At 38.4% G+C, this 13198-nt stretch overlaps 1 protein-coding gene across 43 annotated transcripts in view; it reads left to right on the forward strand.

The window, feature by feature from the left end:
* USP40 (ubiquitin specific peptidase 40) overlaps positions 1-13198 on the forward strand; it is an 89594-nt gene that overhangs the window by 38993 nt on the left and 37403 nt on the right. For 39 of the 43 annotated variants that reach the window (XR_015155213.1, XR_015155215.1, XR_015155221.1 and 36 more), the window contains 7 exons: positions 472-556; positions 1369-1439; positions 2129-2448; positions 5109-5232; positions 6570-6627; positions 12160-12213; positions 12982-13070. Coding sequence is in view for 7 of the 43 variants with exons in the window: in XM_086377238.1 (XP_086233364.1) it covers positions 472-556; positions 1369-1439; positions 2129-2448; positions 5109-5232; positions 6570-6627; positions 12160-12213; positions 12982-13070 (801 nt within the window). In the remaining 36 variants the exon portion in view is untranslated. Of the gene's footprint in view, positions 1-471; positions 557-1368; positions 1440-2128; positions 2449-5108; positions 5233-6569; positions 6628-12159; positions 12214-12981; positions 13071-13198 lie in introns of those variants that run through there. The other 4 variants (XR_015155259.1, XR_015155261.1, XR_015155260.1 and 1 more) reach the window with 2 other exon arrangements.

Raw genomic sequence — 13198 nt, forward strand, 5'->3', positions numbered from 1 at the left:
CCTGCTAATCTATTGAATAAAGTGGTAGTGCCACTTTTTAAATTTACGAAGGGAGACATTCCTTTCAAGAAGCAACAATGTTCACGTGTGCTGCTTCTCCCTGAATAGGGCTGATTAAACACCTAATTTTTGTTCTTTGGGACCAGGATTCCTGGGCTGGCACACAGATGAGCCTTCTGATAAAAGTGGTCTTCCAGTAAATTAAGTAGAAATGGATGTTGTTGAGAAGGTCACTGTGCTCTTTGTGTATGTCAAGGTTCTTTCATCGTTAATGGATGTGAGATTAACTGGATTTGACTAAGTTCACGATGAAAAATACCTTCTTCCCCCATTTTTGATGCTGGGTGGGCATTGTCGTATTCGTTTGTATCAGCTACATAAATTGGCACAGTGCTCTTCCTTATTTAATCTGGAAAACTAATCTCTGTGTTATTTTTCATTGTCTTCTTTTCTTTCATTCATATTCCGCAGCTGTTAGAATTTTGGGAAGGAGATATGGTTCTTAGTGTTGCAAAGTTTGTACCAGCAGGACTTCATGTTTGCCAGACACTTAATGGTAAGATAAATATTAAGACACAGCAACTTATTTTGTATATTTGCATTTTTTGTGGGGCTCATATGATTTTCTACTCTTGGCCAGTTTCCCTCTGCCTATTACTTTTCTTAGCACCTAAACAAAAATTTTAAAGCTTTGGAAATTTTTTTTATATTACCGCAAACTTCTGAGCAAAATGGCTTGAAACTATTTAAATATTTAATACAGCTTGGTTTTTTTACACAGTTCTCAACTTCAGATTTGGTAACAAGACAAAAGTACTTTAAGAGCTTAAAAGTACTTCCTTTAAATAATAACAAAACATTAATAGCAGTAACACCAGTAACATTTATCTTGGACTCATGGAGCCAAAGACTAAGACAAGTGTTTGTATAAATTCTCACTTGATTTCACAAAATTCTTTTATCCCCATTTCATAAATGAGAAAACTGAGCATAGAGGCTTGAAGTCCACAAGGACGTGCAGCTAATTAGTGGTGGGGTGAGGACCATGTGACGTGTGAGTCTTCTCTGTGCTCACAGTCTCAAGTACAGCTGACCTTTTATATTGATTCTTTTTTCCTGCTATCATGCCCACAAAATTTTTGGGGAACATGCTTGCATAAAATGAAAATGAGAAAAAAAAAGTAAAAGCCTGATGGAAGGAATAAAGATAAAAATAATATCAGTATAATAGCCATAATTCCTTTTTCTTAATTTTCCTTAATGAGAATGCTTTTTCAGACAGATGTTTGTATCTCCGCTCTGTCTTTAAATACTTTTTTCTTTTTGAGGATCATAAGAACAGTTTCACTGACAATCTCATCTTCCTAGGAGATGACCTGGCACTGTGTGAAATTGAAATCACTGACGGAGAAGACATCTTTGTATGGAATGGGGTAGAGGTAAAAAAGTGTTGAAGAAATGTCCTGAGAGTTTTGGATATGTTTTAAGTTATTATGATAAAATTTTATTCAGCATATGTGACAGCACATATATTAGAAAACTGCTGAATGTCCAATAAATTCTAAGTTCAATCCGTGCTGGTGATATGTTCAGGGATAGTTGTAGAGCATCTCCATGGGGCCAGGCTGTGTTGAAGCTAGACACAGAGGTGAGTAATCCATCTCTGTCCTTCAGGCACAAGGTGTAAGTCACTGCACTGAGCTCAGTGCCCAGGAGGGTCTGTCCAGGCTCGGGATGAGGACTCAGCAGGGCGGGACGCTATACTGAGTAGAGGTGGAGGTGACTAAGGGAGCACAGTCGAGAAAGGGGTGAGGGAGCATCTCACCCCTCCACAGACTGTCCTTGGTCCTCCTCATGTCTTTACCACCTCTGAGGACTCACATGTCTGTCTCCACTTGAGGTCTGTCTCCACTTGAGATCTGTCTCCTAAAAAGTAAACGATGGCTAAGAAAAAGCTTCAAAATCTAAAGTTGTGCTTCTGATACTTCAAAGAGATTTTGTGAAAACTTTATTTCACTTGAAAAAAAAAGATGAGAATTATTCTACAAACGTCTTTTACTGCATTACTATGTTGATTTAACTTTGCCCAATATGAACTGTACTAACGGTTGACTTGATATTGTTGTAGGTTGGTGGAATCCAGATTCCAACCGGTAGCGACTGTGAACCTCTGCTTTTAAATGTTCTTCATGTAGCAACAAGCAGTGAGGGAGAGGAGTGCCAGCAGTTGATAGAATCTCCACATGTCTTTCCATCTAATGCGGAAATAGGCACTGTATTCACAGCCCTAGCAATTCCAGAGGGAGTCATCTTAATCAACAACACTGAATCTAGAGGTGGAGAGAGCTGGATCACCATTCCCAAGGAAGACTTGAAAAAGACATTCAGAGAGCAAGGCCTCAGAAACGGAAGCTCAGTTTTAATCCAGGGCTCTAATAATGGTAACAGGTAACATGCTAAAGAGAGAGAATGCTTCTTAAAGTTATTTTAGTTACAGTGCTACCTCTTAGAACTCTAAAGCTTTATGTTAATAATGATAAGAGTTAAATGTTTCTTTTTATTCCTAGACATTGTGTTTTATAAATCATAAATAAGAATGTTCTTGGTTAGGCAACCTGGAAAAAAATGATATTATAATGTGATTTCTTTTTTTTTTAATTTGGTAAATGTGGTAACTAAATAATATAGGTATAGGCTAGATATAGTGTAGGTTAGTTGGCAATAAAGCAGAATCCTATCAAATAATTCTAATTAGTACTCATCATAAGACTGAGGGCACATTCTCACAAAGAAAGTTCCCAAAATTTTTCATGAGGAGGGTATTATGACTTGTCTGTCTTGTCACAAGAGTCTCAGAAGGCAGTTCAGTTTTTTGTTAGAATCTGTTTGCCATTCTCCAGCTGCCCAGGTAGGGCAATTATGTGGGGAGTTACACCCTCAATTCCTGTGAGTCACATTTGAAATTTAGAAGCACTTCCTCTCTTCATTTTTGTTACCCATGTCTGTGCCAGTACATTTCTATGATCACTGTATCATATACCGTAAGCCCCCCAGTTTCCATACATTGAAGGCTGTAGATTATGCCCAGTGGGTCAGTTTCCTGCTTTATCAGTGCTGTGAACGCACTTAGATTACAGGCTCTGTCTTATCATGTACTAGTGGCTGTGATTCAGAGAAGCAGGGCACTGTGACCTGTGCTTATTTTGTGTATACTTACCACTCTCTTTGTAACAAGTGTTTTCCAGACACTTATGTGCCCACCTTGTTTAATTTAAACTTCTATTCTGTATTTCTTTTTAGAAAGCAATATATGTTTTTTAGGACTTGGGAAATACAGGGGGTGAAAACAGGAGCCCCAGAACAGCATCCCTGTACCATTCGTGCAGTGACCATCTCTGTCAGCTTTCTGAGCTAAAATAATTGGGGTTTTGTTTTGAAGGTTTTTTTTCTTTTAGTGTTTAAAAGAAACATAGTGACAATTTTGTAGATAAATAGTTAAATCCTGCTTTCCCCTCATGTTTGAAGTCTCTTTATACAGATCATTTCATGGCTGCTTAATAACCTATGTTGTGTTTCCCCACCTGTGCTCCTGTGTGAGGAGTGGGCAGGGACGAGGCCTCAGGGGCCAGCTGCCTGGCTTTGTTTTTTGCTTTATCACTTACTAGTAATGTAACTATGGGCAAGTTACATCATCTCTTTCTGCTCAGATTCTTCTTCTGTAAAATGAGCATAATAATTAGTACCAGCTTCATACACCTGTAAGGACTGAAGGAGGTAAGAGCTTACACGGGTCTGCATATAGCAAGTGCTAAATAGTTTAGTGAGCACCCTTGTCATTACCCAGTTTTCATTATTTGAAAGTGGTCTTCAGGGAGCATCTTTGTGCTTTAAGCTTTGCCACATTTAGGATTGCTGACTCAAGGTGGAGTCCCATTGTGGAATAACTGAAATGAAGTGTAGAATTGTGTTTTAGGTCTCTGCTGCTGCTGCTGCTAAGTCGCTTCAGTCGTGTCCGACTCTGTGTGACCCCATAAACGGCAGCTGACTAGGTTCCTCTGTCCCTGGGATTCTCCAGGCAAGAACTCTGGAGTGGGTTGCCATTTCCTTCTCCAATGCATGAAAGTGAAAGTGAAGTCGCTCAGTTGTGCCCGACTCTTAGTGACCCCATGGACTGAAGCCTACCAGGCTCCTCCATCCATGGGATTTTCCAGGCAAGAGTACTGGAGTGGGGTGCCATTACCTTCTCCGAGTTCTCTGCTACATACTCCTAAAGAGGCCTTCTGCTGGCCCATTCAGTGCCTCTGTGAAAATTAGAAGTCACTCCTTCCTCAGGAACCTTTACTATTATCTGTAGGAAAATCTTGTTAGAACAAGATACTCCACTGCCATCTGCCATCATAATAGATTTTTAACCTCTGTGATAGAAATACAAACACACAGTGTGTATGGTGTGCGTGGTCTCCATTGGACACGGTGTGTTGGCCCAGTGTCAGTCTGCGCAGTGTGCGTGCTCTCCTGCTGGTAAGCTGCTTCTGGATTCTGTGGGTGAGCTTTTGGTGTGAAAGTGAAGTCGCTCAGTCTTATCCAACTCTTTGCCACCCCATGGACTGTAGCCCACCAGGCTCCTCCATCCATGGAATTTTCTAGGCAAGAGTACTGGAGTGGGTTGCCATTTCCTTCTCCAGGGAATCTTCCTGACCCAGAGATCGAACCCAGGTCTCACATATTGCAGGTAGATGCTTTACTGTCTGAGCCACCAGGGAATCCCTTTTTCAGGCTCCCTTAGTAATTATAGTACACACGTAGAAGTTAACAACTGATAGTTCAATTACAACAGTTCTCTTTGAAAAATGTGGCAACAAATTATTTGTATAAGGCAAAGAATATTTGGAATCATGAATATAGACTCTGTAGAATACTAACACTGCCCTAAAAAGATAGTCAACATTCAAAAGCCCAACTCAGTAGAACTTGGTCACCTTAATTAGCCACATTAAGTGGTAAATTTTGGAAGTGGTGCCTAAGGAAAAGCATGAATTTTCCAATCCTCTCTGATCCATAAAAGGACTGTGTGAACACACATTTTTAAAATGTCTTTTTACCTACAGTTTGTTGACAAAACAAGGGAAATGGATCGATACTGTGAATGAGATCAACTGGCTCCAAGTTAAAAATTTAAGCCAATTAGAATCTGAAGAGGAGCAAGTTAAAATATCAGCAACTCTTAACACAGTGAGTAGACTATAAGTGTGGCTGACAATTTTTTAGTTAATAGAATTTTGTTTAAAAAGTAGTACCCTAATCTTCTGGAACAAACATCTCTGTAAATTTATAAATCTTCAGAAGTCACCTTTTTATTTGTAACATTTGATTATTGCTTATTTACCTTTGTTAGCCTTTGACACGTGTCAAGAAATTGTGCCTTTTTTCCCCTCCAAAGCCTAGAATTAGAATGTGAGAATTACCTTTTTAATTAGTTCATGGAATCTTCTGACTTTGATAACTATGAAATGGTATTTTTAAGAGTTTTTTCTGTACTTTTTAAGCCAAGTATTTGTTTTGGTTTTATGTTCTTTGGTGTTTGGATTTTACAAAGTTCATCTTAAAATTGCTCTACAGTATACTCTGCTCTATATAAAGCCAGTTGCTCTTAAAAAGGATTTTTCTTCATTTTTTTCCCATTTAAGACTGTTATACTGGTTTCCTTAAACAGAATTTCAGAAAACATCTTTTTACATTTGTGTAGTCTCTAAGATTTTTTTTCTGTAACTTCATTTTGAAAACTTAGAATGTTTTCTTTTATATAAAATTATAGTTTCTCAAGGTGCATTAATATTTGTTTGCACAGTAGTGGGGATAATATAAGGTCAGTACCACATAGCTCAAGAGACCTACCTCCTTGACCCTGAGCAGGAGGCTGATGCAGTCCTTGGTTACTGCAGGCTCTGCTCTGTCTTGGCACAGCAGAAGTGGTGGTGGGACAAGCTGGGAGAGGGGCACTGGTGGGAAAGTAGAGTCTATGATTATCTTTATCCCTAAATTTCCGCAATTTTGTGCCCTAGAGGCAATTAGCCTAAATTTTTTTAAAAAGAAAAAAAGTCTAAAATAAGATAATTTACATAGAAATTTTAAATAGTACTCTTGGATTAGTACATTTTTATATAGTTAATGCTTATTGGCCCTAAATTCATCATTCTTGACATAAAAAATTATGATTGTCTACAGTGTCTTTTGTTTGCTATCATCAGAAAGGTGAGTTGTTTTTCAATTTTTTTGCCTTTTGCTACTATTATGTCTTTAGTTTTCTAAAGTTTTCTGTAGGAGGCTTTTTCTGTTCCAGTTATTATCAATTTGGTAAAAACTTAACCAAGATCTAAGTTTTTCCCTTTGACTTTATGGGAGAATTTCAGGGAAGGGAGTAACTTTTTTTCAAGTGTGCAAAAATTGTCAAATGTCAGGTAATTAGTAACTCAGATAATCTGCATATGCACACACTGATAATCTTCATTTTCCCTTCCTCCCATTGTTTTTAACTTATACACAGTCATTAGTTTATTTCTCTATTTTAGGTGGTGTTTGATATTCGAATTAAAGCCATAAAGGAATTAAAATTATTGAAGGAACTAGGTAATCATTTATGTTTGCTTTTGGTTTAATTTAGTTTTGTTTTGATTTTTAATTGAAAAAATATGGGAGAGTATTTATACAAAAAATATGATTTAGGGAAAACTCATGCATCTACCACCCAAAATGGACAAATGTCAACATCTTGCCATGTTTGTTTTTCCTTCAGATATGACCTGAAGGAAAAGCCCTGTTGTTCTCCTCAGCCCTAACCCTCCCTCTCTCCTTCCCTCCCTCCCCAATTGCAATCAGTATATCTGATCTGGGTGTGTATCTAGTTTCTGAATCCACATTGTACTATATATATTACACTCCATACATATATGTATGTGTACATTATATTTTTACATTTATATGTATTCTATCATAATGAATATAACATTCTGCAAATTCACTGTTTACTTGGTGTTAGGTATTCTTTTACAACTTTATTGAGGTATAATTTATATATGATAAAACATCCATTTTAAGTGTAATTCAGTGATTATTAGTAAATGTATAAAGTTGTACAACCATCACAGCAATCCAGTTTTAGAACATTTCTATCACTCCCAAAAAGATCATTCATCTCCAGGTCCCTAACAGCCATTCATCTACTTAATGTCCCTTTAGACTTGCTTTTCTGGACATTTCATGTAAATGGAAGCATATAATATATAGTCTTTTGTGACTAGCTTCTTTCACTTACATTATTTTTGAGATTCATCCATGATTTAGCAGATTCAATAATTTGTTCGTTTTCTTGCTGACTAGTATTCCATTGTATGGATATATCACATTTTGTTGGTTCATTACCAGTAGCTGGATATTTGGATTGTTTCCACTTCAGGGATTTTATGAATAACTCTGCTGTAAAGATTGTGTCTTTGTGTAGTCAAACGTTTTCTGTTCTCCTGGGTAGATGTACAGAATTGGAATTTCTGGATCATATGGCAGAACTGTGTTTAACTTTATAAGAAACTGCCATACTGTTTTCCAGAGTGGCTGAGTCATTTACACACCCACTGGCAATGTATCAGGGTTGCAGCTTCTTCATATCCTTGCCAGTATTTAGAATTCTTTTTTTTTTTTTTTTTTGGCTGCTTTGTGTGGCTTTCAGAATCTCTATTCCCTGAGAAGTGAACGAGCTACACTATTTGATTTCAAGACTTACTCCCTAACTATAGAAATCAACAAGTGTGTATTATCATGAGAGTGGATACATAGAGCAGAGGTCAGCAAGCTATGGCCTGCAACCTGTTATTCCCATGAGTTAAGAATAGTTTTCACATTTTTAACGGGATCTTTTAAGAATATGTAACAGAGATCATATGTCGAAATGTTCTAAAGTGTTTTCAATGGAACTACACTGAAATAGCTAGAAACAGATGCAAACACATTTAGTTGACTCTCAACAAACGTGCCAAGGTATTTCCATGGGGTATTTCAGCGTACAGTGCTGCACCAGTTGGATATCCATAAATGCAAAAATAAGCCTCCAACTTTGCCTTCAGTGCAGTCGCTCAGTCGTGTGTGACTCTTTGTGACCCCATGGACTGCAGCACGCCAGGCCTCCCTGTCCATCACCAACTCCCAGAGCTCACTCAAACTCATGTCCATCGAGTCCAGCTTTGCCTTGCATCATGTAAAAAATGAACTCACATCATTTAAATTTTAAAAACTAAAACTAAAATTTTGGGGAGAAAACATAGAAAATCTTTGTTACTTTTACCATAAGGAAGAGATTTTTTTTTTAAAGATAGGACTCAGAAAGTACAAATCAGGAAGGAGAAAGCAAATTAGACTACTGCAAAATTTAAAACTTCTTCAGAAGGCATTTGAAAAGGCAAGCCACAAACTGGGAGAAAAAATTTATAAAATATGGATTTGTCAATAGACCTGCATCCAGTATACATAAAAAAAAAAAAAAAAACCTTATCACCTAATCAGAAGACAAACAGCTCAAATTGGGAAGCTGCTTTACAAAAGAAACTCTACCTGTGAACACGCAACAGGCACAGGAAAAGGTGCTCAGTATCATTAGCCAACAAACTGAAACCATAATGACACATCACTACACACGCAGAATGACGAAATTTTAAATCCTGAGAAAACCAAGTGATATCAAAGATGTGGAGCAACTGGAATCCCTTGCATTGCTTGTGGGAGCGTGAAATGATAGTCACTTTGGTAAAGAGTCAGTGTATTTCCTGTGAATTTAAACATTCATTTACCAGTTCTTCTGGATTTTCATCCAAGAAAAATTGAAATATAAATCTTGCAAATACTGTACATAAATGTTCATAACCCCAAACAGGAAACAATCCAGATGTTCACGAGCAGGTAAACAAATTCCAGACAAGGGGATACTATTCATCAATAAAAGAAGTGAACTACCGCCCCATGCAAAATGTGGGTGAATCTCAAAGACATCATGCCAGGCAAGAGAAGCTAGCATGAAAGAGTGGTTCTCTTAGGATTGCATTTAGAATGTGAAATTGTCAAAAAAAAAAAAAAAAACCTAAGCTGGAGTTACAGAGTCAGATCAGGACTAGAAGATGGGGGTGTTGGCTACAGAGTGACATGAGGGCATTTGGGGGTGATGCAAATTTTACCTCAATTTGCTGGTGGTTTACTGAGTGTTTTTATCAAACTCTTTGAACTGTGCACATAAACTGGATGTGTTTTACTGTAAGTAAAGTATATCTCAATAAATTTGATTAAAAATATATGGCTTCTTAAGACGAATAGTTCATTGTCTTACCGTGTCACAGACTCCCTTCCACTCTTCCTCCCCTCCAAACTGTTCTTTATACAGCAAGTGATCTCCTTAAACATAGGTGCGTCAGATCATGTCACCTCTGCTCAGAGCCCTTTGTTGTGCTCTTTGTATTTTGTAACGTGTCGCCTGTGGGCTCCTCGCCTACAGGAGCCTCCTCCTTCTGACCACTGCCTAACTCCCTCGCCCTCCCCTCATCTGCCATCACATCACACTCCACGCTCACTTTCTGGTTTTCCTGGTGCACAAGGTCTCTTCTACCCCTGCGACTTCTTCGTTCTGTAATCTCTTTGAACTCCATCCTCATTACTCTTCATCTGCTAACTTCAGTCTTTCCTTTGGTCTCCACATCGTCCCTGACTGCACAGCCTCAGTCTGTCTGCCTCATTCTAACACCTCGTCCTTTCCTTTGTGGTACTTACTCTGTAACTGCCTGTGTTTTGTGCAGTGAACGTCCCATCTCCTCCATTAGATGAGGCTCTTTGCAGGCAGAGTCCATAACTGATTTGCTTATTGTCAGTTTCTAGGACAGTGCCCAGCACATAGAAGACACATGGCATTTGTCAAAAGAAAATGAAAATTAAAAAAAAAATAAAAACACCAGTGTTTTAAATGCATTTTTTAAATTGGAGAACTGTTTAACATGAGCTGTTTCAGTTATCAAGGAGATTGTATTAGAATTCTATGCTAGCTTTACATCACTGTAGTATAAGGGCTAGAACTCAGGAATCTCAAAGAGACTCTGCTCTGCTCAGATACAGTTAGACCTTCCAAGGCCCATGCCATTCGTGCCCTCTCAGAAGGCTCACTCCACTCCTTCAAATTCCCCAACTTCATATCCAACTTGGTAAGAATTCTGTTTGGAATTAAAACCTAGTGTCTTCCCACAAAGTGGGACTCTTCGCATCCTCAAAAACAGGGCACACTGGCCCTAATCCATTTACTAACTAAGCATAAAAATCACCTAACTTTTAAATCTAGGTAGTCTCTGCACAGTTCTGATATGGGTGAATTTCATTGTTTATCAGTTACCCAGCAGCATGGTTCAAATGTCAGCTGCCACCAGATACTGAGTCATCGCATTAAGTACAGACTTTGCTATAAGCTCATTAGTCTGCAGATTACTGTGAAGTAGCAATGGCAACCCACTCCAGTACTCTTGCCTGGAAAATCCATGGACGGAGGGGCCTGGTAGGCTGCAGTCCATGGGGTCACTAGGAGTCGGACACGACTGAGCGACTTCACTTTCACTTTTCACTTTCACGCATTGGAGAAGGAAATGGCAACCCACTCCAGTGTTCTTGCCTGGAGAATTCCAGGGATGGGGAGCCTGGTGGGCTGCCGTCTATGGGGTCGCACAGAGTCGGATACGACTGAAGCGACTTTGCAGCAGCAGCAGCAGCAGCATGTACACAGTTAAGAAAGGTCTGTCTAGTCAAAGCTGTGATTTTTCCAGTAGTGTTGAGAGTTGGACTATAAAGAACGCTGAGCACTGAAGAATTGATGCTTTTGAACTGTGGTGTTGGAGAAGACTCTTGAGAGTTCCTTGGATAGCAAGGAGATCCAACCAGTCCATTCTAAAGGAAATCAGTCCTGAATATTCATTGGAAGGACTGATGCTGAAGCTGAAACTCCAGTACTTTGGCCACCTGATAAGAAGAGCTGACTCATTTGAAAAGACCCTGATGCTGGAAAAGATTGAAGGCAGGAGAAGGGGATGACGGAGGATGAGATGGTTGGATGGCATCACCGACTCAATGGACATGAGTTTGAGTAAACTCCAGGAGTTGGTGATGGACAGGGAGGCCTGACATGCTGCAGTCCATGGGGTCGCAAAGAGTCGGACACAACTGAGCGACTGAAATGAACTGAACTGAGCTGTAATCAGTGACCACTCTTTAAAGCATGTCAGTAACTGGTCAGTACGCAGCTGCTGTTCATTTCACCACATGGACAGCAAAGTGTGTAGTTTATGGTCTCCTTTTCTCCCAGTGATAAAACCAGGTGATATTTTACCAAAAAAAAAAATAATAATAATAATTAGCCAACAACAGTGAAAGTGCAAGCAAGAAACAAATATATATGGAGCCAATTATTGTCATTCAAGAGACTCAAGGTCTGCAGCCAGAGGAGCCAGTGAGCATGAACTCACAGAAGTGAGGAAAGTGGTCATGATGAAAAGTTATGAAAATAATCCCAGAAGAACTGATGCCAGCACAAAACTTTATGTTAAAGGAGCTCTTGGAGATATTTCACGAAATTGAAACTACTAAGCATAAAATACTGGAAGCTGATCCAGACTTAGTATCACTCAGGGGCAAAGAAGATGCTCATCCTGTCCTTCGAGCTGTACGAGAAGAAAGCAGGCCCTGTTTAAGCGATTCTTGATCTGTTTTTTGCAAAGGAAACATTCTAGTTCTCCATGTCTGTAGTGTTTTAAATTGGAGTGTAAATATTAGTTTTACTATTTTTTTCATTTCAGTGTACACATATAACTGACAGTTTTAATGTTTTGACAGAAATTTTTAAAAGTCACAGTGTGATCGTAATTTTTCTAATTAAGATTTCTCTGCACAGTTTGACCTTGCACAAGGGTCCTTATGGTTCTGTGCTGCTGCGCAAAGGGAAGATTGCCTGTACGTGGTTTTTTGTTGCTGGGTTTTGTTTTTTTTTTTGTCTCTTGTTTGTGTTTTTCAACTTCTTGCTAATTAACACAGTAGAGTATCTTTTATTTTTTTGTTTGTTTGCTGCACTAACCAGCATCTTTTTATTTATAGCTGAGAACAGCTGTTTGAGGCCTATTGATAGAAATGGGAAACTGCTTTGTCCAGGTAAATCTTTTTGTTAGCCTTCAAAAGCTGGCACATAATCATGCCATCTATCTTTGTCAACATGTTTACTTTAAACAGTGACTTCTAATACCTAATATTCTGAAGGTACCTTTTATAAACTGGTTTATAAACCATACTGTCATCCAGGTGTCTTCCTTATGAATTACAGAAAGTCTTACCCCAAATTTCAGTCACCTCTGTTTTCTAAAGTAAAACATCTTTCTTCTTGATTAACTGATGCTCATTTTAGTCATGGTTTTGATCTAGTTACATCTTTCCAGGTTTATTATCAAAGTTTTTGTTTTGCTAATTTTATTGTGACACCAGTTATCATTGTAACCAGAGACTTGATTCTTAACCTCTGTAATGTATCTTGTCATTAGACTTAATTTACTCAAACTGTTCATGGTAGTCATCACAACAGCTTTAAACTTGAAAGAAGCTAATCCATCATTCATGAATCAATTCACAATATTACATAATCCTTGCAACCAACAGCTTTCTGGTTTTTGTTAAGTATGAATCTAGAACATTCATAGCTGCCTCTTACTTCTTAGCACTGTTGTACAGATAACAAGAATAATGTGTTCTAGAGTGAGAAAATCTGAAATCAAACAACTAGAATATATATAATCCTTTTGCATGGAGGACAACTCAGTTTTCTTCTTTAACATTCTTGATTTTCAAAGAAAGATTATCTCAGTGTATTCTTTTGCCCAAAGAGGTAGGAATTAGTAACATTTGCCACATTATCAAAATTCTTTATAGTGCCAGACAGATGCACTCTGAAGGAAGCAGGACTGAAGATGGGGAGTTCACTGGGACTGTGTCCTGGAAAAGCACCAACTTCTTCTCAGGTAAAAGGAGGTCACCCAACAGACCAAAACCCACCTTCCCATGATCGGAAGCCCTTAATTGCAAAATTCTTTCCTTAACTACGTAATACTGTTTTTCTTAAAAATTTTTCCTTTTCCTTAGATTATAT

The sequence above is a fragment of the Bos grunniens genome, chromosome 3, assembly GCF_055505025.1.
Source record: "Bos grunniens cultivar Pamir isolate PY7600 chromosome 3, Bosgru_T2T1.0, whole genome shotgun sequence".
NCBI classification, from domain to species: Eukaryota; Metazoa; Chordata; class Mammalia; order Artiodactyla; family Bovidae; genus Bos; species Bos grunniens.